Source organism: Chanodichthys erythropterus, chromosome 8 (assembly GCF_024489055.1).
Source record: "Chanodichthys erythropterus isolate Z2021 chromosome 8, ASM2448905v1, whole genome shotgun sequence".
Taxonomy (NCBI): Eukaryota; Metazoa; Chordata; class Actinopteri; order Cypriniformes; family Xenocyprididae; genus Chanodichthys; species Chanodichthys erythropterus.
Window position 1 is genome coordinate 38567930 of NC_090228.1, and position 21893 is coordinate 38589822.

The 21893-nt window shown below is 41.4% G+C and overlaps 1 protein-coding gene across 1 annotated transcript; it reads left to right on the plus strand.

The window, feature by feature from the left end:
• Positions 1 to 906: 906 nt before the first annotated feature.
• On the plus strand, positions 907 to 20959 carry LOC137024878 (tripartite motif-containing protein 16-like). Its single transcript, XM_067392819.1, has 6 exons — positions 907 to 1499; positions 8125 to 8220; positions 8307 to 8540; positions 9440 to 9599; positions 9753 to 9800; positions 19778 to 20959. Exons 1-6 carry the CDS (start codon positions 927 to 929, stop codon positions 20305 to 20307), a joined length of 1641 nt encoding a protein of 546 aa, XP_067248920.1. The 5' UTR covers positions 907 to 926; the 3' UTR covers positions 20308 to 20959.
• Positions 20960 to 21893: the final 934 nt, after the last annotated feature.

The following is a 21893-nucleotide window of genomic DNA, read 5'->3' on the forward strand; positions in this document are numbered from 1 at the left end:
ACATATTTGAGTAAGTAAAACTCCCATCTGCGTCTGACACTGATTAAACACAGTGGGTCTCATTCATGAAACATTCGTAAATATACGAGTAAATATGTGAGTGATTTGCGCGTAAAGAGACCTTCCCAAAAACTCTTCTCCTGATTCACAAATACTTCGTAAACGTCAGAAGTGATAGTGAAATGTGTGTGTGTGTTAATGAATTCCAATCAGTCGTAAATGGGACGCGCGTGCACGCTCATTCTCAATTACCATAAATCCCGCCCATTAAATCCGACTGACAACTATATATGGGCATCATATTATGACACCAAATGAAGGATTTTGGCCATTTTATAGGAAGCAATTTCCATAACAATTAAGGGGCCATTAGTTTGCCCAGCCCTATTGAAATCAATTAATTATTTGATTAAAGTGCTCCGTTTGCAAATGCTATTACTGGCTCTCACAATAAAAGTAAAAAGAAAAAACGTTTGTAATTACTATATATAATATTTTTTTCAAAATGCTGTGTAAATATGTACCTTATTAAGGTGAATTAAAATGCAGCCTTATTAATAAGCAAAACGTTCGGAGCAGGTGTAAATTTCTTTCGTACCAACTAACATTTGGGAAATACGAACATTTTAATGAATCCGAAAATTTACGCCAGAACCACTTTATACACGATTTACACACAAATTCGTTCTGCTCGTGTTTCATGAATGAGACCCACTGTGTGTGGGAACACACATGAAAACTAAAAACTTAGCAGCAATGAGGTTTTTCAGGACCAGGAATGAGGAAGCTGCTTTACAGACACGCCTGTTTTACACACATAACTCAAACACAGAACCAGGAAACAGGAAACATCTGAGTTCAGAGAAAGTGAAACTGAAGTGTAGTTGAGCTGTTGTGTGTTTGTGTCTCTGTATTCATGCTGTAAAATGGCAGAAGCCAGATTTTCTCAGGATGAGTTCAGGTGTCCAGTGTGTCTGGATCTCCTGAAGGATCCAGTGACCATTCCCTGTGGACACAGTTACTGTAAGATCTGTATTACAGGCTGCTGGGATCAGGAGGATGAGAAGAGAGTCTACAGCTGTCCTCAGTGCAGACAGACCTTCAGTCCAAGACCTGCTTTAGCTAAAAACACCATTCTGGCTGAACTGGTGGAGAAACTGAAGAAGATTAAACTTCCTGCTGACTGTTATGCTGGAGCTGGAGATGTGCAGTGTGACGTCTGTACTGGAAGAAAACACAAAGCCGTCAAATCCTGTCTGGTGTGTCTGAACTCTTACTGTCAGAATCACCTTGAACAACATGAGAGTTTGTTTAAAGGAAAGAGACACAATCTGACTGAAGCCACTGGACGACTGCAGGAGATGATCTGCCCAAAACACGACAAGATCCTTGAGGTTTTCTGCCGCACTGATCAGAAGTGTATATGTCTTCTGTGTACGATGGATGAACATAAAAACCACGACACTGTATCAGTTGCAGCACAGAGGACAGAGAAACAGGTATGAACTTAAAGAGGTCCTGTTATGATCATTTACAGGCTCATAATTTTGTTAATGGGGTCTACTAGAATACGTTTACATCATTTAATGTCTGTTTTCACCCTCTCTGTCTGAACACTGTTTTAGTTTCAGTTTGTTTATAACCTGCCTTCCAAAAATCACAGTCTGTTCCGTTTGGTCAGCTGGTCCCAGTCTGTTGTGATTGGTCTACTGCTTAGAGTGTGTGTCGGAAATGTAACACGCCTTATCATAACCAGTGATGGGGAGGTGGAGAGATGCCGGAAGAGTTGTCACTGGGACGACACAATAACTACTGCTTATATATGCTCATAATGATGATTGACAGGACTGAATGATTAGGCTCCTCCCAAACCTACATTTGTAACTTCATTCATAACATCTGACCTGCATCGTACTGCATGGTTCAGAAAGCAGTCATTATAAAAATGGTGAGAACACAATAAAAGATTGATGTTGTGAACTGTTGAGAAATAGTGTTTAAAGTACATTTTAACCATCAAGTTAATCTGCATTAGGAAGGCTGAAAAAGGGGTTTAGATTTGGGGTGGTTAAAACAGTGTCTCTTGGACATCATGACAACACACTACTAACACAACCAGGACTCGCTCCTTTATTTTGCTTATGTCTTATGAGGGGATTATTTAAATGAGGAATATTGTGTATTGAGGAATAAATTAGATAGGCAATAAAACTTCACAAATAGCAAATCATTCTGTTGGTGTTCCCCAAGGTTCAATATTGGGTCCTTTGTTGTTCAGTTTGTATATTAATGTTCTGCCAGACGTTTGTGCATTTACTGTTAATTGTCAGATGTATGCTGATGATACAGTTATACAGGTGCTGGTCATATAATTAGAATATCATCAAAAAGTTGATTTATTTCACTAATTCCATTCAAAAAGTGAAACTTGTATATTATATTCATTCACACATTACACACAGACTGATATATTTCAAATGTTTATTTCTTTTAATTTTGATGATTATAACTGACAACTAAGGAAAATCCCAAATTCAGTATCTCAGAAAATTAGAACATTACTTAAGACCAATACAAAGAAAGGATTTTTAGAAATTTTGGCCAACTGAAAAGTTTGAACATGAAAAGTATGAGCATGTACAGCACTCAATACTTAGTTGGGGCTCCTTTTGCCTGAATTACTGCAGCAATGCGGTGTGGCATGGAGTCGATCAGTCTGTGGCACTGCTCAGGTGTTAGAGCCCAGGTTGCTCTGATAGTGGCCTTCAGCTCTTCTGCATTGTTGGGTCTGGCATATTGCATCTTCCTCTTCACAATACTGCATAGATTTTCTATGGGGTTAAGGTCAGGCGAGTTTGCTGGCCAATTAAGAACAGGGATACCATGGTCCTTAAACCAGGTACTGGTAGCTTTGGCACTGTGTGCAGGTGCCAAGTCCTGTTGGAAAATGAAATCTGCATCTCCATAAAGTTGGTCAGCAGCAAGAAGCATGAAGTGCTCTAAAACTTCCTGGTATACGGCTGCGTTGACCTTGGACCTCAGAAAACACAGTGGACCAACACCAGCAGATGACATGGCACCCCAAACCATCACTGACTGTGGAAACTTTACACTGGACCTCAAGCAACGTGGACTGTGTGCCTCTCCTCTCTTCCTCCAGACTCTGGGACCCTGATTTCCAAAGGAAATGCAAAATTTACTTTCATCAGAGAACATAACTTTGGACCACTCAGCAGCAGTCCAGTCCTTTTTGTCTTTAGCCCAGGCGAGACGCTTCTGACGCTGTCTGTTGTTCAAGAGTGGCTTGACACAAGGAATGCGACAGCTGAAACCCATGTCTTGCATACGTCTGTGCGTAGTGGTTCTTGAAGCACTGACTCCAGCTGCAGTCCACTCTTTGTGAATCTCCCCACATTTTTGAATGGGTTTTGTTTCACAATCCTCTCCAGGGTGCGGTTATCCCTATTGCTTGTACACTTTTTTTCTACCACATCTTTTCCTTCCCTTCGCCTCTTTATTAATGTGCTTGGACACAGAGCTCTGTGAACAGCCAGCCTCTTTTGCAATGACATTTTGTGTCTTGCCCTCCTTGTGCAAGGTGTCAATGGTCGTCTTTTGGACAACTGTCAAGTCAGCAGTCTTCCCCATGATTGTGTAGCCCACAGAACTAGACTGAGAGACCATTTATAGGCCTTTGCAGGTGTTTTGAGTTAATTAGCTGATTAGAGTGTGGCACCAGGTGTCTTCAGTATTGAACCTTTTCACATTATTCTAATTTTCTGAGATACTGAATTTGGGATTTTCCTTAGTTGTCAGTTATAATCATCAAAATTAAAATAAATAAACATTTGAAATATATCAGTCTGTGTGTAATGAATGAATATAATATACAAGTTTCACTTTTTGAATGGAATTAGTGAAATAAATCAACTTTTTGATGATATTCTAATTATATGACCAGCACCTGTATATGTTTAGCATGCTAAAAGCAAAAAGCAAGCTGCAGAAGAATTATAATATATAATAATAATAGGCATAATAATAGATTCACAAATTACATTTATAAAAGTTTTTAAAAAAAAGAAGTTGGGAATAAAATTATATTAAATATTAATATTAATGCCATGATCTTTTCACATATGCAGACAGGTGGGACTACATTATAATCAATAGAAAGATTCTATAAACAGGCTTTGAAAATATTGGATAAAAGTTCTAATTTATATCATCAATGTTAAATTTTAACTAAATATGATTTTTTTAAACTGGGAAAATATGAATTTGCAGATACCTCTACTTAGTGAAGTTTCTAAATGTAATTTTAGGGAGGAGCGAGCCCATCTAATCTTCCAATCAACAGCCAGAGCATATACGCAGCTGCTCACCTCTCTTCAGTCTCAGCTGTTCCAGCATCCCTCCATCTCCCCAAATTCCCTTGCCCTATATAATCATCATATCTTAAATTTATTCACTGTGTGGGTATTTCAAAACTCGAGTTGAAGCTGCTTCATCAAGCCCCTTATCAGTAGACAGCGAGCCAAATAAGCTAACCTAATACCTTAAAGAAGATTATATGATTATATAATTATATTATATAATTTATTATTTAAATTATATTATATATGATTATATAATTATCATATAAGATTATATGGGCAAACAAACTCGCTAAATGAGTTAATTAGACAAAATCAGGATTGTGTAATACCATAGAAAATGTGCTTTTGAGCAGTCAGCGTTTTCGTATAGAGCTGCACATACCTGGAATACAATACCTGCAGAATTAAGAAATATTACATCCTTTTCTGCATCGATAAAACAGTAAACATTATCAATCATGTCTTCATAATTTGGAGAAGTGGTTTGTATCTCATATTTAAAAATCATTTTGTATTTGTATTTATATGCTCTGTTATAGGTATGTTTGCTGGAATGTGTTTTATATTATTTTTATGTTTTATGGACTTCATTACCATCAACCTCCCAGGGACCATAGATGAAAACATGCCTGTACGGCTAAATCTGGCACATTTACATGATGGACTTGAGTGTTCATTTTAATTAATGTGCATTGTCCATTTTAAAATAAAGAATTTAAAAAAAAGAAAAGAATTGTGACGTGTTCGTTCCCGGAAGAAAACTGCAATGGAGGTTTGTCAGGGAGTTCAGGAATTGTACCTTTGAAGTGACTTAGTAAATTTGCAGACCTTTTTCATACTCAGCAGCAACATTACATACTAAAGAAAGATTAAAAAAAAAAAAAAAATATATATATATATATATATATATAACAGAACCCCTTTAAACCAGTAGTTCAAAATGAACAAAAAGGACATTAAGGTAGCATAAAAGAAATTCATACAACTCAAAGGTGGTTAATCTAAGGCTGCATCTGAAATCGCATACTTCCCTACTGTAATAGTAGCTCAAACAGTATGTGACAATAGTAGTATGTCCTAATTCACAAAACTCATAAAAGTAGACAAAAAGTTCCCAGATTACCAACTACTACAGAGATTCTGAAGTGTGGGAGATTTGTGGGAGATTTGTGGTTGTGAATGGCAGTGAAGTGATGCAATTGACACTGTTAGATCACATGATAATGACAACGTGGTCAATGAAGTATGTCCAGATTACAACCATACTATTGTTACGAACTGCACAAGGACACAAAGGTTGAGGATCTAAATGCAGGATTTATTAAGATAATCGTAGTCGTACAGGCAAGGGTCAAACACCAGCAATAACAATGTCCAAGGCAGAGATGAATCGTAAATGGGGACAGGCAATGGGTCAGGGCAGGCAGCAGACAAGGCAGAGTAATCCAGTAAACGGATGACCACCACAGCAGTGCAGCCAGGCTTGAAGACCCCCACGGCGGAGCAGATGAATCTAGAGGCCAACACAGCTGACTAGCTAAAACCAGAGTGACCTCCAGTGACCTGGTCGTATTGAGGCAGACAGGAAACTCAGCTACCACCCTCGTGGTCACATCAGGGCTGACGGGACTCAGGGACGACCTCTGTAGTTGTAATAGTTCAGGCAGGGAACTCAGGGACGACCTCCGTGGTCATATCAAGGCAGACAGGGAACTCAGGGTTCACAAGGCTGGGCTCTGGGACAGCAGCGAACTCTAGAGTGGACTCGGGAGTGAATGTGGACTGGAGTGGGCTCTGGAGCAGATTCAAGGACTGGAACGGGCTCTGGAGCAGATTCATGGGCTGGAGCGATTCAAGAACTGGAGTAGGCTCTGGGGTGGATTCAAGGACTGGAGCAGACTCATGACCTGGAGCAGACTCTGGAGCGGTCTCATGGGCTGGAACCGATGTGTGTGCACCCCACACACACCAGATGGCTGTGGCCATAATTGCCAGCGCTGCAATCTCTGGGGGCTCAGGCATGGTAGCCATCTTGGCTGAGGGCTCAGGCATGGCAGCCATCTTGGCGGAAGGCTCAGGAGGAGCAGCCATCTTGTCCGTAGACACTGGCAGAGCGACCATCTTGTCCGTAGACACAGGCTTGATGGCCATGACGGGATGAGACTTTGGAATGTCAGCGGAGACTGGACTGGATTCACAAAGATCAGCTGTGACTTGACAGGATTCACAAAGATCAACTGTGACTTTACTTGGCTCACGAAAATCAACTGTGACTTGACTCACATAGATCAACTGTGACTTGACTGGGCTCAGGAATGGTGGCCATCTTGATTGGAGACTCTGACATGGCAGCCATGTTGTGAACTGGCTCTGAAGTGGCAGCCATGTTGTGAACAGGCTCTGATGCAGGAACTACAGGACGGGAAGGTACATATAACACAGGGCTAGCGCTCCTCTGAACTGGCCATGCTGGTGACTGTAATGGGCCAAGCTCCATGGCCACTGGAGCTTGGTGAGTGTTGCCCCTCCCCAAAAAGTGTTTAGGCAATGGGTCCTCCTCCACCTCACCACAGTGAAGGAAGAACCACACAGCAGCAGGGCAAAGTCCAAATACTGTGCCAGGGTCCAGCTGGGACCTCCCTCTGGCATCAGTTGTCATAATCATTACCTCATCCAATGGTGCAAGATGGCAGTAAGCTACCAAGTACTCCACATATTCCTCCATGGGGCAGCCATTTTGAGAGATAGAACAAAGAATGCTCACCGGGTCTTGATAACCACCTGCTACATCCATGGCGGCGAAGTTTTCTGTTATGAACTGCACAGGGACACGAAGACTGAGGATCTAAATGCAAGATTTATTAAGATAATCGTAGTCGTACAGGCAAGGGTCAAACACCAGCAATAACAATGCCCAAGGCAGAGATGAATCATAAATGGGGACAGGCAATGGGTCAGGGCAGGCAGCAGACAAGGCAGAGTAATCCAGTAAACAGGCAGAGATTTAATAGGGCAGGCAACAAACAAACACGATGATGATAAGCAGTCCAAGGTAATACACAAGAAAACGGGAAAAACACTCAGAGTTGCAGCTGTAACGCTAGACAAAACTTCACAGGGAATGAGTGAAACACAGGGACTACTTATACACAGGTACAAACAAGCTAAACAAGATAACGAGTTAACAAGGGGGTGTGGTCCAATGATTGTCCATGGTAACAAACAAGGGGAGCAGCAGGGGAACATGAGGTGCACAAACAGAGGAGATACAGGGACCATAGACAAGAATCATGACAACTATATAGAACATACTTTTTTATTGATCACAGAGAAATTATATATTCAAGAGAGTGTGCGATTTTGGATGCAGCCTTAGTCTTCTGAAGCAATTAGAAAAATCAAATAAGGTGGCATGCATGAGCCACTGAGGTTTGATGTTATTGACTTGTCACCATATTTGATTTGGGCTCTAGAAACAGAGACATTATTCAGAATATATTCATTTGTTTTCTGAAAGAGAAACAAGTTTGAAAAGACATGAAAAGACAAAAAAATAAATTTCTGGGTGAACTATCCATATAAAACTAGACATTGATGAAATAATGCTGACACTTATGAATGAACCTATAACCTTATCATGAAAGATCTTTAACCCCTCAATCTCAGCACTTTACTGATACTGGATTCATATCTGTTTACTTGATGATTTATGTGATGTTTCTCCGGTTATTGGTTTGTCCTTTAGCACCAGCTGAAGGAGACGCAGAGGTTGTTCCAGCAGAGGATCCAGCAGAGAGAGAAAGATCTTCAGCAGCTGAGAGAGGCTGTGGAGTCTCATAAGGTGAGTCTGGAGAAGAAGAGAAGTTTGAGAAGTCTCAGTCAGGACTCACTGAAGCCACTGTGTGATTGTGATGTGTGTCCTAACAGCGCTCTGCACAGACAGCAGTGGAGGACAGTCAGAGGATCTTCACTGAGCTCATCCGCTCCATTGAGAGAAGCCGCTCTGAGGCCACACAGCGGATCAGAGATCAGGAAAAGACTGCAGTGAGTCGAGCTGAAGGACGACTGAAGCGACTGGAGCAGGAGATCAATGATCTGAGGAGGAGAGACACTGAGCTGGAGCAGCTTTCACACACACAGGATCACATCCATTTCCTGCAGGTAACAGAGATCTAGAAGAACAGGATCATAGTGGACTTGAGCAAGAGACTCACAGAGAAACATTTCATGAGAGCAGAATGAGCCGTTGACTGAAGTGTTGATCTGTGTGTTCGGTTATTATATAATCATCAGTCAGACTCTCATCTGATCTTCTTATATTGAAAGAGACGCACTTACAAATGCAGTTCATATCTGGAAATCTCTTAGGAAACTTTTTCCTGAAAGATATATTGAGATTCCAGAAAACAGTTCAAAATTTAATTAATACTTAAACTATTTTTAGTTTCAGTTTCCCTCAGCTAGATTTCCCATCATCTCTTATATTTTTTTTTACAAACTTTGACTTATACTACAAATTTTGAGTAATAAAAATCAGATAATCTTCAAACCTGCTGAAACCTTGTATAATAATTTTCAGTAACACATTAATGAATTTGACAGTGAAGTCCTCAAACAGGAAGTGAGGCTGTATATTAGGGATGCTTCAGTGTATTTAAACCACAAAAACTGAGCTTGTGAATTTCAGAGCCACTAACTGCTCAAAAATTATAAATAATGGTCAATCTACTCGTTGCCTTTGAACTGCTTTTCCTGATCAAATCTACTCAACCCTGCCATGTGACTCCATTGATGCTCTTGATCTGTTACATTTATGTTATTGGCAGATGTTTGATCATCAAGTGTTTTCCTAGAAAGTTCACATATAGTGTAAGTGTCAAACTCTAGATCTTACAGCTCTAACATGATATAATGAACATGGGAAGAATGAAGCTGATGCTGTGAAAGTGCTGGATTGAGGAGAGTTACTAAAGATCAACAAGAGCTGCTCAAATCTGACAGTAGTGCAGGTTATTGGCTGAAGTGTGGAGGTGATGAGCTTTGATTTCTGTTTTCTGTAGAGTTTCCAGTCTCTCTCAGCTCCTCCTGAATCTACAGACGTAAATGACGATCCCTTCAGTTCTCTCTCCTCTTTTGCTGTTGTGAGAGAAACTGTCCATCAGCTGAGAGACAAACTGGAGGATTTCTGCAAAGAGGAGCTGAAGAAGATCTCTGACAGAGGTAAAGTCCTGGAGATTCATCTGCTCTCAGAAATGATCCTCCATCATCTCATATCATGTAGAAGATCATATTAGAAATGTCTTAGGAACGGATGCAGGGATAATTTTCTCTTGTCATGATAATCACACTCTTCATGTCTGTTGATTTCCACAGTCACTTTCACCAACATTGTTCCCAGAACCAGGAACGACTTCCTACAATGTAAGTCACTAAGAAACAAGCAGAAAAACTGAAAGTGTGGTCATGTTCTTCGTGCAGAGAGGGTGGGGGGTCAATGGAAGCAATATCTTCAATAGGGGGGTGTTGAGGTGTTCTTGAGTGGCATTTGTATATGCCAAAGATTTACAAGATGAAACTTGTAATTACTTGCAAAAGAAAATGATCTGTAACATTATAACAACATTCTACTCAATGTGAACATTTGAAATGCATTTGTCCTGTTGTCAGTAGCACAAGTGCACGGATCGAGTCTGTCGGAAATTGAACAAAAAACGTGAATCTGTGAAAACGGTGACGTCATGCACATGCGTATTGCGTGTTTAGTCTATCCACCTTAATTTTCAAAGCGGAAATAAGTTTTTTTCTGTGAATGTGCGAGACTACTGATTTATCAGCTGCTATAGGGAAATAACGAGAGGAATATCAAAGTGCAGTAAACTGTAAAAAAATAAGGTGGATAGGCATGCATGTTTGGAGTGAGAGCCTGTATAAGAATGTGTATAATCTATGTATAATCTTAATCTATAAGAATGTATATAATCTTTGTATAATCTTTCTTTAAAAAATGACACCAGCAACTACTTGTCTGGTATGCATAATACAATATGCGTTTTGGTCATTTTCGTGGATCCGTGTGAACGGCGATAGTTTTGATAACGTTGTCATTTGTACAAAGAAAAAACTTTTCCGTATTTAGTACATCGTGTAAACGTACCCTAAATGTCTTTACCATTTTTTGTTTATTTTTTTATTGTTTTATTGCACATTTTCCACATTTACAAAGTAGGACAGAGAGCATAACTATAGCCCTACTTGGACGGTAATTGTTTCTCAGGGGGACACAAGGTATGTTCACCATTTACAGGGGGTAGTCTGTGATTTTATTGCCGTCTGAATCCAGAATGTCTGTGTTTTTCTCTGACCACCCGCATAAAAATCCCCAGCCGAAATAACTACTATTTTTTGACAAACACCAAAATCATGTGGTAATTTAATTGCCATCCCAATCCACATCTCTGAGTTATTCTGGCAGCGACAGGTGTGCATTAGCCTACCTTTTAAAATATGTAGCATAACTATTACATTACAATAAAAATATAAACCAAACAGCTTCATGCTTACCTGTAAATAAGAGGCAGAATTAACTTATTTCCACTAGATTCCCCATTTTTAAAATGACAATTTGAGATAAAATGCAAGACAAAACCATTTTTAACTATAAAACATGTCTGTCTTAGTGCTTTTAAACAGGAGATTTAAATAATCAAATAATAAATAGGATATTGCTACATTAAATATTAATTTATTCTCATTATTCCAAGCATGTTCCATTTTATTCACAGCAGACATTCATGCAACCAACTGTGTGGGCAGCGTTGTCTAATGTCCATTCAAGCAAAAGTGTCCAAAAGTGTGAATTACAGACACAGCAATGCATCTGTCATGATGAATCACAGGAAGCAATTGCAAGTTATGAAGATTTATTCCAAGAGAAACAGAGAGACACAAACAGTCAATGAATGGTGCAGGCTTCCAGTGACGCAGGGACTGAGATGATCCGTTGAAGGTGAATGATAGTGACGAGAAGTGACGTGAAGATTAAATCCAAGGTCCAGACATAGAACGAACAACGTAGACAACCAACTGGAACTGAAGACGAGATGAACAGGAACTCCGGTCAGGAACAGACGAAAACACTCACGACACAGGACACCAAACAACGATCTGACAATGGAGATGAGAATGAGATGAGTATATATAGGGTGAGAGAATGAGTAGCAGGTGATGAGATGATGAGCGGCAGCTGGATCCGCTGATGAGCCGCATGGCCTGGACACGCCCACAAACACACTCACACACACAAGCACAAACACACCCACAGCTGTCACAACACAGAGCACGCGACAAGAAGGAAACAATGTATCTGTGAACCGTGACAGTACCCCTCCTCCTAGGAACGCCTCCTGGCGTTCCCCGACTCCCTTACCTGTCGATTGTAATCATCGATAAGGGTGTGATCCAGGATGTCTCTGGCAGGAACCCAACTCCTCTCCTCCGGACCGTAACCTTCCCAGTCCACCAAGTACTGAAATCCACGTCCCCTCCGCCTTGAGTCCAGAATACGGTTGACCGAATAGGAAGGTTCCCCATCTACGAGTCGCGGCGGTGGGGGAACCGGAGCAGGCGGATTAATATCGGAATGAAAAACGGGTTTGATCTTGGATACATGGAAGGCGGGGTGAACTCTCCTGTACGCTGGAGGAAGTTTGAGGCGGACTGCCACCGGACTAATGATCTTGGTGACAGTAAACGGACCAATAAATTTGGGAGCAAGCTTATTAGAGACGTATCGGAGAGGAATGTTCTTAGTTGAAAGCCACACTTTTTGACCAACGACGTATACGGGAGGCCTTGACCGGTGGCGATCGGCCTTGGCCTTGGTGCGCTCCCTCACCTGGAGAAGAGTCTCTCGGGCTCTCGTCCAAGTGCGGTGACACCTCTGGACAAAGGCGTGAGCAGAGGGGACCGCGACTTCGGATTCCAGACTAGGAAAAATAGGTGGCTGGTAACCTACGCTACACTCAAACGGAGATAGGCCCGTGGATGACACTGGTAAAGTATTGTGTGCGTACTCCACCATCGAAAGTTGCTGACTCCAGGAGGAAGGATTCTTAGAGACCAGACATCGCAACGTTCGCTCCAAATCTTGATTGGCTCTCTCAGTCTGGCCATTGCTCTGGGGGTGAAACCCTGAGGACAAACTAACCGTCGCCCCCAGCAACCTACAAAACTCCTGCCAAAATCTGGACACAAACTGGGGACCTCTGTCAGAAACCACGTCTATCGGGAGGCCATGAAGCCGAAAGACGTGGTCAATGACTGTAACCGCTGTCTCCTTGGCTGATGGTAATTTGGGCAAGGGTATGAAATGAGCCGCCTTCGAGAATTGGTCCACTACGGTCAAAACAACCGTGTACCCTTGGGAGGGTGGGAGGGCGGTGATAAAATCTAGCGAAATATGTGACCAGGGTCTCGAAGGGACTGACAGCGGTTGAAGCAACCCATCCGGGGAACGATTGGAAGTCTTACCAACGGCACAGGCTGAGCAAGCCAATACAAAATCGCGGACGTCCCGAGCCATGAGAGGCCACCAGAATCGTTGCTTGACTAAAAACTTAGTTCGACTGACTCCTGGATGACACGCTACGTTGGAGCAATGACCCCATTGAATGACCACGGACCGTAGTTGCTCCGGCACGAATAAGCGGTTCGGTGGACACTCGGGCGGAGGCGTTACCCCTTCTAGAGCCGACTTGACTCTCGATTCGATCTCCCATGTGAGAGTGGAGACCACTAACGTCTCAGGTGAAATACACTCGGGAGTAGACGGGCGTTCGGAACGATCAAAAATACGAGACAAAGAGTCGGGTTTGATGTTCTTAGAACCCGGGCGGTACGAGAGAGTAAAATCAAAACGTCCGAAAAAAAGTGCCCACCGAGCCTGCCTGGAGTTCAACCTTTTGGCAGTTCTGATATATTCTAAATTCTTGTGGTCGGTCCATACAATGAAAGGCACCCCAGAACCCTCCAACCAATGGCGCCATTCCTCCAAAGCCAACTTGACTGCCAGCAACTCCCTATTACCAATGTCGTAGTTGCGTTCGGCGGGAGACAATCGATGAGAAAGAAACGCGCACGGGTGCATCTTATCGTCTGAGGAAGAACGCTGGGATAACACTGCACCTACCCCCACCTCTGATGCGTCGACCTCTACCACAAACTGCCGTGATGGATCAGGGGCAACAAGAATGGGGGCTGAAACGAAGCAGGCCTTCAGTTTGGCAAACGCAGCCTTGGCTGCGTCTGACCACCTGAACGTAGTTTTGGGAGAGGTCAAGGCAATCAGAGGCGAGGCTAGTTGGCTGAAGTTGCGAATGAACCGCCGGTAAAAATTGGCGAACCCCAGAAACCTCTGTAGGGCCTTACGGGAATCTGGACTTGGCCAATCCACCACAGCCTTAACCTTCTCAGGATCCATGCGTACTCCCTCAGTCGACACGATGTACCCTAGGAAAGGAACAGACTGTGCATGAAAAACGCATTTCTCCGCCTTGACAAAAAGCCCATTCACTAGCAACCTCTGAAGCACTCGTCGGACGTGCTGAACATGCTCCTGGAGAGAAGAGGAAAAAATCAATATGTCGTCCAGGTAGACATATATGAACTGATCAACCATATCTCTCAGCACGTCATTAACGAGTGCCTGGAAGACCGCTGGGGAGTTGGAAAGCCCAAACGGCATAACCAAGTATTCAAAGTGCCCCCTAGGGGTGTTAAAAGCGGTCTTCCATTCATCCCCCTTCCTGATGCGAACCAAATGATAAGCATTTCTTAAATCCAATTTTGTGAAAATGGACGCTCCCTGCAACCTCTCGAAAGCTGAAGACATTAACGGCAAAGGATAGGTATTCTTTACCGTAATGTTGTTCAACCCCCGGTAGTCAATACAAGGTCGCAGGGACCCGTCCTTCTTCCCCACAAAAAAGAACCCCGCCCCCGCTGGAGAAGAGGAAGAGCGGATGAACCCAGCTGCCAGTGAATCAGAAATATATTTCTCCATAGCCTCCCTTTCAGGAACCGAAAGTGAATATAACTTGCCTTTAGGCGGAGACTTTCCTGGCAATAAGTCTATAGCACAGTCGTAGGGACGGTGCGGAGGAAGAGAAGCAGCCCTAGACTTACTGAACACCTCCTTCAGGTCAAGGTACTCAACGGGCACGTTAGACGGATCCACTGCTTCCTCCTGTAAAACAGAAACAGAAACGGACGGACAGGCAGAGACAAGACAAGACTTATGACACTGCTCGCTCCAGGCCACGATGGAGTTCTGGATCCAGTCTACCCGGGGGTTGTGTCTGGTGAGCCATGGGTGGCCAAGGACAACGGGGGTCTGAGGGGAATCAAAAATGAAAAAAAGTCTGTTCTGTGTGATTTCCGGCGGTGATCAGGGTGACGTTCTCGGTGCTGTAAAAAATAGTGGGGAGAATCTGTCCATTGAGTGCATGCACGGCGATACTGTTGGTGAGAGGTTTGAAAGGAATGTGAAGTCTTATGGCGAGAGATTTGTCCAAAAAGTTACCTTCAGCACCGGAATCCAGGAGTGCACTGCAGTCGTGAAGATGATTGGACCATCCCAGTCTCACCAGGAGGAGGGTGGATGTGGTTGAGGGCTTTCCGGCGGAGATCCCACCCGACAGTAGCCTCAAACTTACTGCCGGGCTTGCCCTTTTAACGGGCAGTTGTAGGCGAAATGACCGGCTCCACCACAGTACAAACACAGTCCTTGGGACCTCCGCCTCTCCCGCTCCTCCCGGGAAAGCCGAGCTCGACCCACCTGCATGGGCTCATGATCTTGAATGGGGCTGACCGTGTCCGCGCTGCTGGAGCGAATCCCCTCCGCGCTCCTCTGGGCTGGAATCCTTCGCTCGACCCTGGTCAGCCGAGCGTCCACCCTGAGCGCCAGGTCAATGAGTTCATTAAACGTAGCCGGAAGGTCCAGTGTGTAGATCTCCCGCTGAACACGGTCAGCCAGCCCATGCAGGAACATGTCCCACTGCGCCTCCTCGTTCCAGTGGCACTCAGCCGCTAGTGTACGAAATTCGATGGAATAGTCAGACACCGACTTCTCTCCTTGACGAAGTTCCGCCAACTGCCTGGCGGCTTCTCTCCCAGCGACCGACCGGTCGAACACCCTCTTCATTTCCGCGGCGAGTGACTGGAACGAGGCGCAGCATGGGTCTTGATTCTCCCACACCGCCGTCCCCCAAAGAGAAGCCTTCCCCGTAAGGAGAGTGAGCACAAAAGCCACCTTACTCTGTTCCGTATTAAATGTGCGGAATGGGCTGTAGAGCGAAATGCATAGAACAACGTGTCAGAAATGCTCTACAGAAATTAGGTTCACCTGAGTAGGCTTCTGGCACCGGAAGACGAAGTTCGGGACTGGCGGCGTTCTCTGGTGTAGGTGGGAGGACGGCCGGTGTGGGCGGCGCAGCGGGACCACGGAGAAGCTGGAGCTGTTGGGTGAGCTCGGACACCTGCGTCACTAAAGCCTGCACAGCTCGCCCGGTTTCATTCAGATTTCTCTCCTGGGAATCCATACGACGCATGTTGCTGTTGATAAACTCCTCTAGGGTGGTTTGCTGGGCGCTTGCTGCTTCCGTAGCATGGTCAGATCGTTCTGTCATGATGAATCACAGGAAGCAATTGCAAGTTATGAAGATTTATTCCAAGAGAAACAGAGAGACACAAACAGTCAATGAATGGTGCAGGCTTCCAGTGACGCAGGGACTGAGATGATCCGTTGAAGGTGAATGATAGTGACGAGAAGTGACGTGAAGATTAAATCCAAGGTCCAGACATAGAACGAACAACGTAGACAACCAACTGGAACTGAAGACGAGATGAACAGGAACTCCGGTCAGGAACAGACGAAAACACTCACGACACAGGACACCAAACAACGATCTGACAATGGAGATGAGAATGAGATGAGTATATATAGGGTGAGAGAATGAGTAGCAGGTGATGAGATGATGAGCGGCAGCTGGATCCGCTGATGAGCCGCATGGCCTGGACACGCCCACAAACACACTCACACACACAAGCACAAACACACCCACAGCTGTCACAACACAGAGCACGCGACAAGAAGGAAACAATGTATCTGTGAACCGTGACAGCATCATGTATGTATTATAAGATCATTATGTTTGTAGCGTGATCCATTTAAATGTACTATATATATATATATATATATATATATATATATATATATAGACCTAGATATTAATACTCCACAAGGTCTGAAATATACTGTTCACTGCAAACATGATGATCTTAAATTTATTAATTATTAATTTACTATTAATAAATGTGCAAAGTTGCATAAAATGGAAATAATAAAGTAGGCTAACTATGTTACCTCAGATGGATGAATGGTTTGATTCCACAACTGGTAAAACAAAACATATATAAGACAATACAGCATTTACTGTAGGATCATACAATTTACTGGTGATTTAATTTAAAAAACTGTTCTGTTGCGCTTCTGATTTGGCAGTGAAATTCACCGATTTTGGGTGTGTAAGATGTGAAGGATTCTGTGGTCCAATTAGTATTTTCAGCCCATAATGGCGGCCGCGCTACCTCTAAATTCGTACAGTTATGTCACATGAGGTATCCGTCTTTGGTATCGGGGGTATTTTTACGAGTACGAGTACAAGTACATGAGCTTGATATCAGGCCCGATACCAATACTAGTATCAGTATCGGTGCATCCCAAGGTGCCATGCAAATTTATTTTTACAGATGTCCACATGAGAAACAATTACTGTCCGAATAGGGTTTATATCATGCTTACTAACATCCAAATAAAAAAAAAAAAACAAGACTTGAAATGTAATGAACTTGTGACTTGTGAGATGTGAATCAGGGCAGCACTAAACTGAGGACTCAATATATTTTTCAAAAACAGAATATCTTCTAAAACTAATAAATAAATATGATTATTTTTATTTTTAATTTATTTTTCACTGAAAGAAGACAATTAAAAACATTCACCCAAGATTTAGAGGTAAAATCACAGTAGAAAAAAAACTTTTCAAGAGTTTCAGGAAAGTAAGAAACTTAGTTGATTTTCAACTAATTTCAACTATGATTTTATCCTAAACAGGATTTTGTAACAAGTTGTAACTCTTTAATCTTTGGGGAAACTTTAAAGAAATTTAAAGAAAGCTCAAGATCGCCAAAGTCTAAAATCACCAACAATACAATAGACCTACAATGCTTAAAAACTTGAATTAATTTAATGGATTCTTGCTGAATTACAGTATTTCACAACTGCTAAAACACTAAACCCCATTCTCTGAACCCAATGCTCAGTGGCCTAAACCCATTTGTCGAATCAGTCACTTTGTAGGCAAAACCTTAAACAAGTTCAGGTAGTTAAGACACTGTTTGCAAATCTCATCCACTCTTTTTGCAAAACTCTAAACACATTCTTACTCACTAAAACACATTTCGCACTGTGTTGCAAAATGGTAAATACATGTGGCAAAAGTTAAACACAACTACAACACAGTTGTCATCCTTTAAACACAATGACTCAAAATTATTCACACTTATTTCTAATGATGTGATCAAATCAACTGTATAAAATATAGGTCAGTTCAGAGTGCACAGGTGACACAGGTGCTGAATGATGATACCAACAATAGATGGAAACAATCTGAAAAGTAGAGGAGGAAGAGTATGTGTAAGAGGATGATGAGGAGAAAGAGCAAGGGGTGTGAAGACAAGGCTGTCAAGGCTGGATCCGGCACAGGTTTTTCCCTTTGCCTGGCAAGAGACGACATTGCTTGTGATGTGGAAAATGTCCTCAACAATATTCAATAATATTCAACAATATTATTGATCTGACAGTACTGACATTATAGGATGAGAACTGAACTAATCTAGCCTAGATGATGACATCACTGTTTTCTGCAGAACTGCTTTATAGAGGAAAATAATTACAGTAATTTACATAATAATTGATGGTCTTTACAATGTAAGTGAATCAACACTGAACTGACTTCAGCTGAACAATGACACTATTTTCTTTTAGAGCTGTACAGCCAAAATGAACCCTCTTTGCATTACTGATCATCATGTACCTGTTATCACTGTAAAGCTGCTTTGACTAGACTATACTGGACTATACTAGACTAGACTGGACTATACTGGACTATACTAGACTATACTATACTATACTATACTATACTAGACTATACTAGACTATACTATACTATACTAGACTAGACTAGACTATACTAGACTGTACTATACTAGACTAGACTAGACTAGACTAGACTAGACTATACAATACTAGACTGTACTAGACTATACTATACTAGACTATACTAGACTAGACTATACTAGACTATACTATACTAGACTAGACTAGACTATACTAGACTATACTAGACTAGACTATACTATACAATACTAGACTATACTAGACTATACTATACAATACTAGACTATACTAGACTATACTATACTAGACTACACTATACTAGACTATACTATACTAGACTATACTAGACTAGACTAGACTAGACTAGACTAGAGTAGACTATACTATGTGTGTACTGTATCATGCTTTTCATTTAGAGTTTTCTTTGACCTTTTAGTCATTTGCATTTAGACTGCTGTATGTTTGCAGTATGTAAATACTGTATATACAGACATTCAATACTATATAATATTGAATATAATACTGTACTTGCAGTACATACAGTATACTTTAAATTCACATTACTTCTGATTTCTATACATTTTATGTAATGGCAAAATGTGTTTACTGTGTTACAATATACTTTTGTTTTTCTGTAACCTCATGTTCTGGATGTTGTGTTTTCCATTTTTTAATGTAGTGTCTAATGAATGATCTGGAGTGTTTATATATTGTTTAATGTGTGTATGATCTGAAAGCTTTGTTTGATTTTGCCATAAGAGTCAGAGGTTTTGTGAAATTAGTTTGAAGATTGGATTTGTGTTTAATGTTTTGAGAAAATGAGTGATGGTTTCAAGAAATGTGTTTTAGCAATTGTGAAATACTGTAAAGTATCAGTTTCTTTTAATAGAAAATCATACTGACTCCAACATTTGAATGGTGTAAATATAATAACAGGCCTTAAATTATAATAAACACAGAATAATAACCAACATTAATATTCAGGGAAGACTGATTAGACCAGCCTAAAAAAGGTTGAGAGCCACTGATGTAAATGATGATTTTCACAGGATATCTGGTGAACTGTACTGAGACACTGATGATATATTGAACATGAAGAGTTCAGAAACATTAAAAGATCAGATTGATAATTCCTGATTCTGATGTGTTTTATCTCCATCAGATTCCCATCAGCTCAATCTGGATCTGAACACAGTGAATAAACGCCTCCATCTGTCTGAGAAGAACAGAGTGATTATTGACACTAACACAGATCAGTCGTATCCTGATCATCCAGACAGATTTGATGTGTGTCGTCAGGTGTTGTGTAGAGAGAGTGTGTGTGGACGCTCTTACTGGGAGATTGAGTGGAGTGGGAGTGTGTTTATATCAGTGTCATATAAGAGCATCAGCAGGAAGGGACGGGGTAAAGAGTGTGTGTTTGGATATAATGATCAGTCCTGGAGTTTGATCTGCTCTTCCTCCAGTTACTCATTCAGACACAATGACATAATTACTAAACTCCCTGTAGAGTCCATCAGCAGGAGAATAGGAGTGTATGTGGATCACAGTGCAGGAACTCTGTCCTTCTACAGCGTCTCTGGAGACACAATGAGCCTCATCCACACAGTCCAGACCACATTCACTAAACCGCTCTATCCTGGGTTTAGGGCTGGTTATCAGTTTAATTCTGGATCAGTGAAACTGTGTTGATGAATCAGAATAGACTGTAGAGAGATTCTTCCCATAATGCTTTGAGCTCATGATGAATCAGTAACAGTGAGATGTTATAGAGTCTCTTATTTTCTCTTCATTACATTAATACTACAGATGAACTTCTGTCAGTGAAATAACATGTCAGAATAAATGTGTGTAATCAATCCTCATATAGACAGTGAGATCAGTGTGTGTGTGTCATGATGAGTGACGGTGTGTATCTGTGCTTTTCTTAAGCTCTACTTGTGTTGATGGAAATCAGTCATTCAGTTATTATTGTAGTGTCACATCAATCATTTTATTATTACTATTAAAATGACCTTCAGTTGAAGTGATTAAATTATATCATTCAATAAAAATGTCATTTGTTGTAAGATTGATAAATGTCACTTTATTAATAAATGTGGAATATATAAACCCAGATCATGTGATCATACTGTAAACTCTTGATCAGTGAAAGTATGAGCACAATTGAATCCGATCCAGACTTATGCTACATCCCAATGCGCCAAATTATACTATGCCCTAAAAGTATGTACTGTTTTTGTGAAGAATAAGTACATACTTTTGAGTGTGTAGCAGAAGAATAGACGAGCTTTGGGACATACTTCATCGTCTTTAACAGACACTCTGTCACTCCTGTCACTGTTTAAACTGTCCTGCCAATCATCTTGTCACAGTTAAAATCCTGTGACAGAGAGTAATGTAGTCGCACATTGATCTGCCAGTCAGGAGTCTTTCACAACTTGAATATAATGATGAATTTAAAAATTCCCAATGCTGTTTCAGATGAGATATAATGTGGATAACATTGGGTGACCAGATTTCTCATGGTGGGATATGGGACAGGATGGACAGGACACAAAAAATTCACTGAAACTTTGTGTGCTACCAACAGTAGGACAAATACATAGAGATACAAATTAAATAAACTACATTTTTCAGGTACAGTAGGTTTATTAAACATGTATACATTTATTTAACATCTTTTGTTGTTTGATTTTAGGCTGCTGTCACCTTAAGACCGAATGCTTAGATATAATACATTGACCTGACACAAATGGCATTCAACATACTACGATTTGGGACACAATAATTATAATTTTGAATACTTAGGACGGATAGAATGCAAATTAGGACACAGCATTAATCTTTGACAAAACCAAGACTTTCTCACTCAAATGTTGCTTTTTTAAATGAAACTTACCCACGTTCAAGGGTTGATCAAAAAGAATGCATGAAGCTAGAATAAATTTATTTATTTATTTAAGCAGAGGGTCTGTTCTTTCTTTTGATATATTGTATGTTCAGATATTCACTTAACAAAATATTCTGGGGGCCAGGAAAATTTTGTGAAAATGCTGGCAGGGAATTAAATATTAAAACTGTAATATCTGGTATAAATGGTTTCTGCACCCAAACATTGCAGTTTTGTCTACTGGACAGAATATCACACTCTTTCATTGGTAGTTTATCATTTTTCTTTGAATTATACAGCATATTGACAGCAGCGTGTGAATGGGGCTTTTATTTTGGTATGGTGTTGTGACGTCTTAAGGCTGCGCCGCGCTTCTGCATCCTGA

Coding starts and splice junctions, on each gene's coding strand:
- LOC137024878 (XM_067392819.1), top strand. CDS start 927: ATGGCAGAAGCCAGATTTTCTCAGGATGAGTTCAGGTGTCCAGTGTGT. Junction 8,221..8,306: donor AGGCTGTGGAGTCTCATAAG/GTGAGTCTGGAG, acceptor GTGTCCTAACAG/CGCTCTGCACAGACAGCAGT. Junction 8,541..9,439: donor ATCACATCCATTTCCTGCAG/GTAACAGAGATC, acceptor TGTTTTCTGTAG/AGTTTCCAGTCTCTCTCAGC.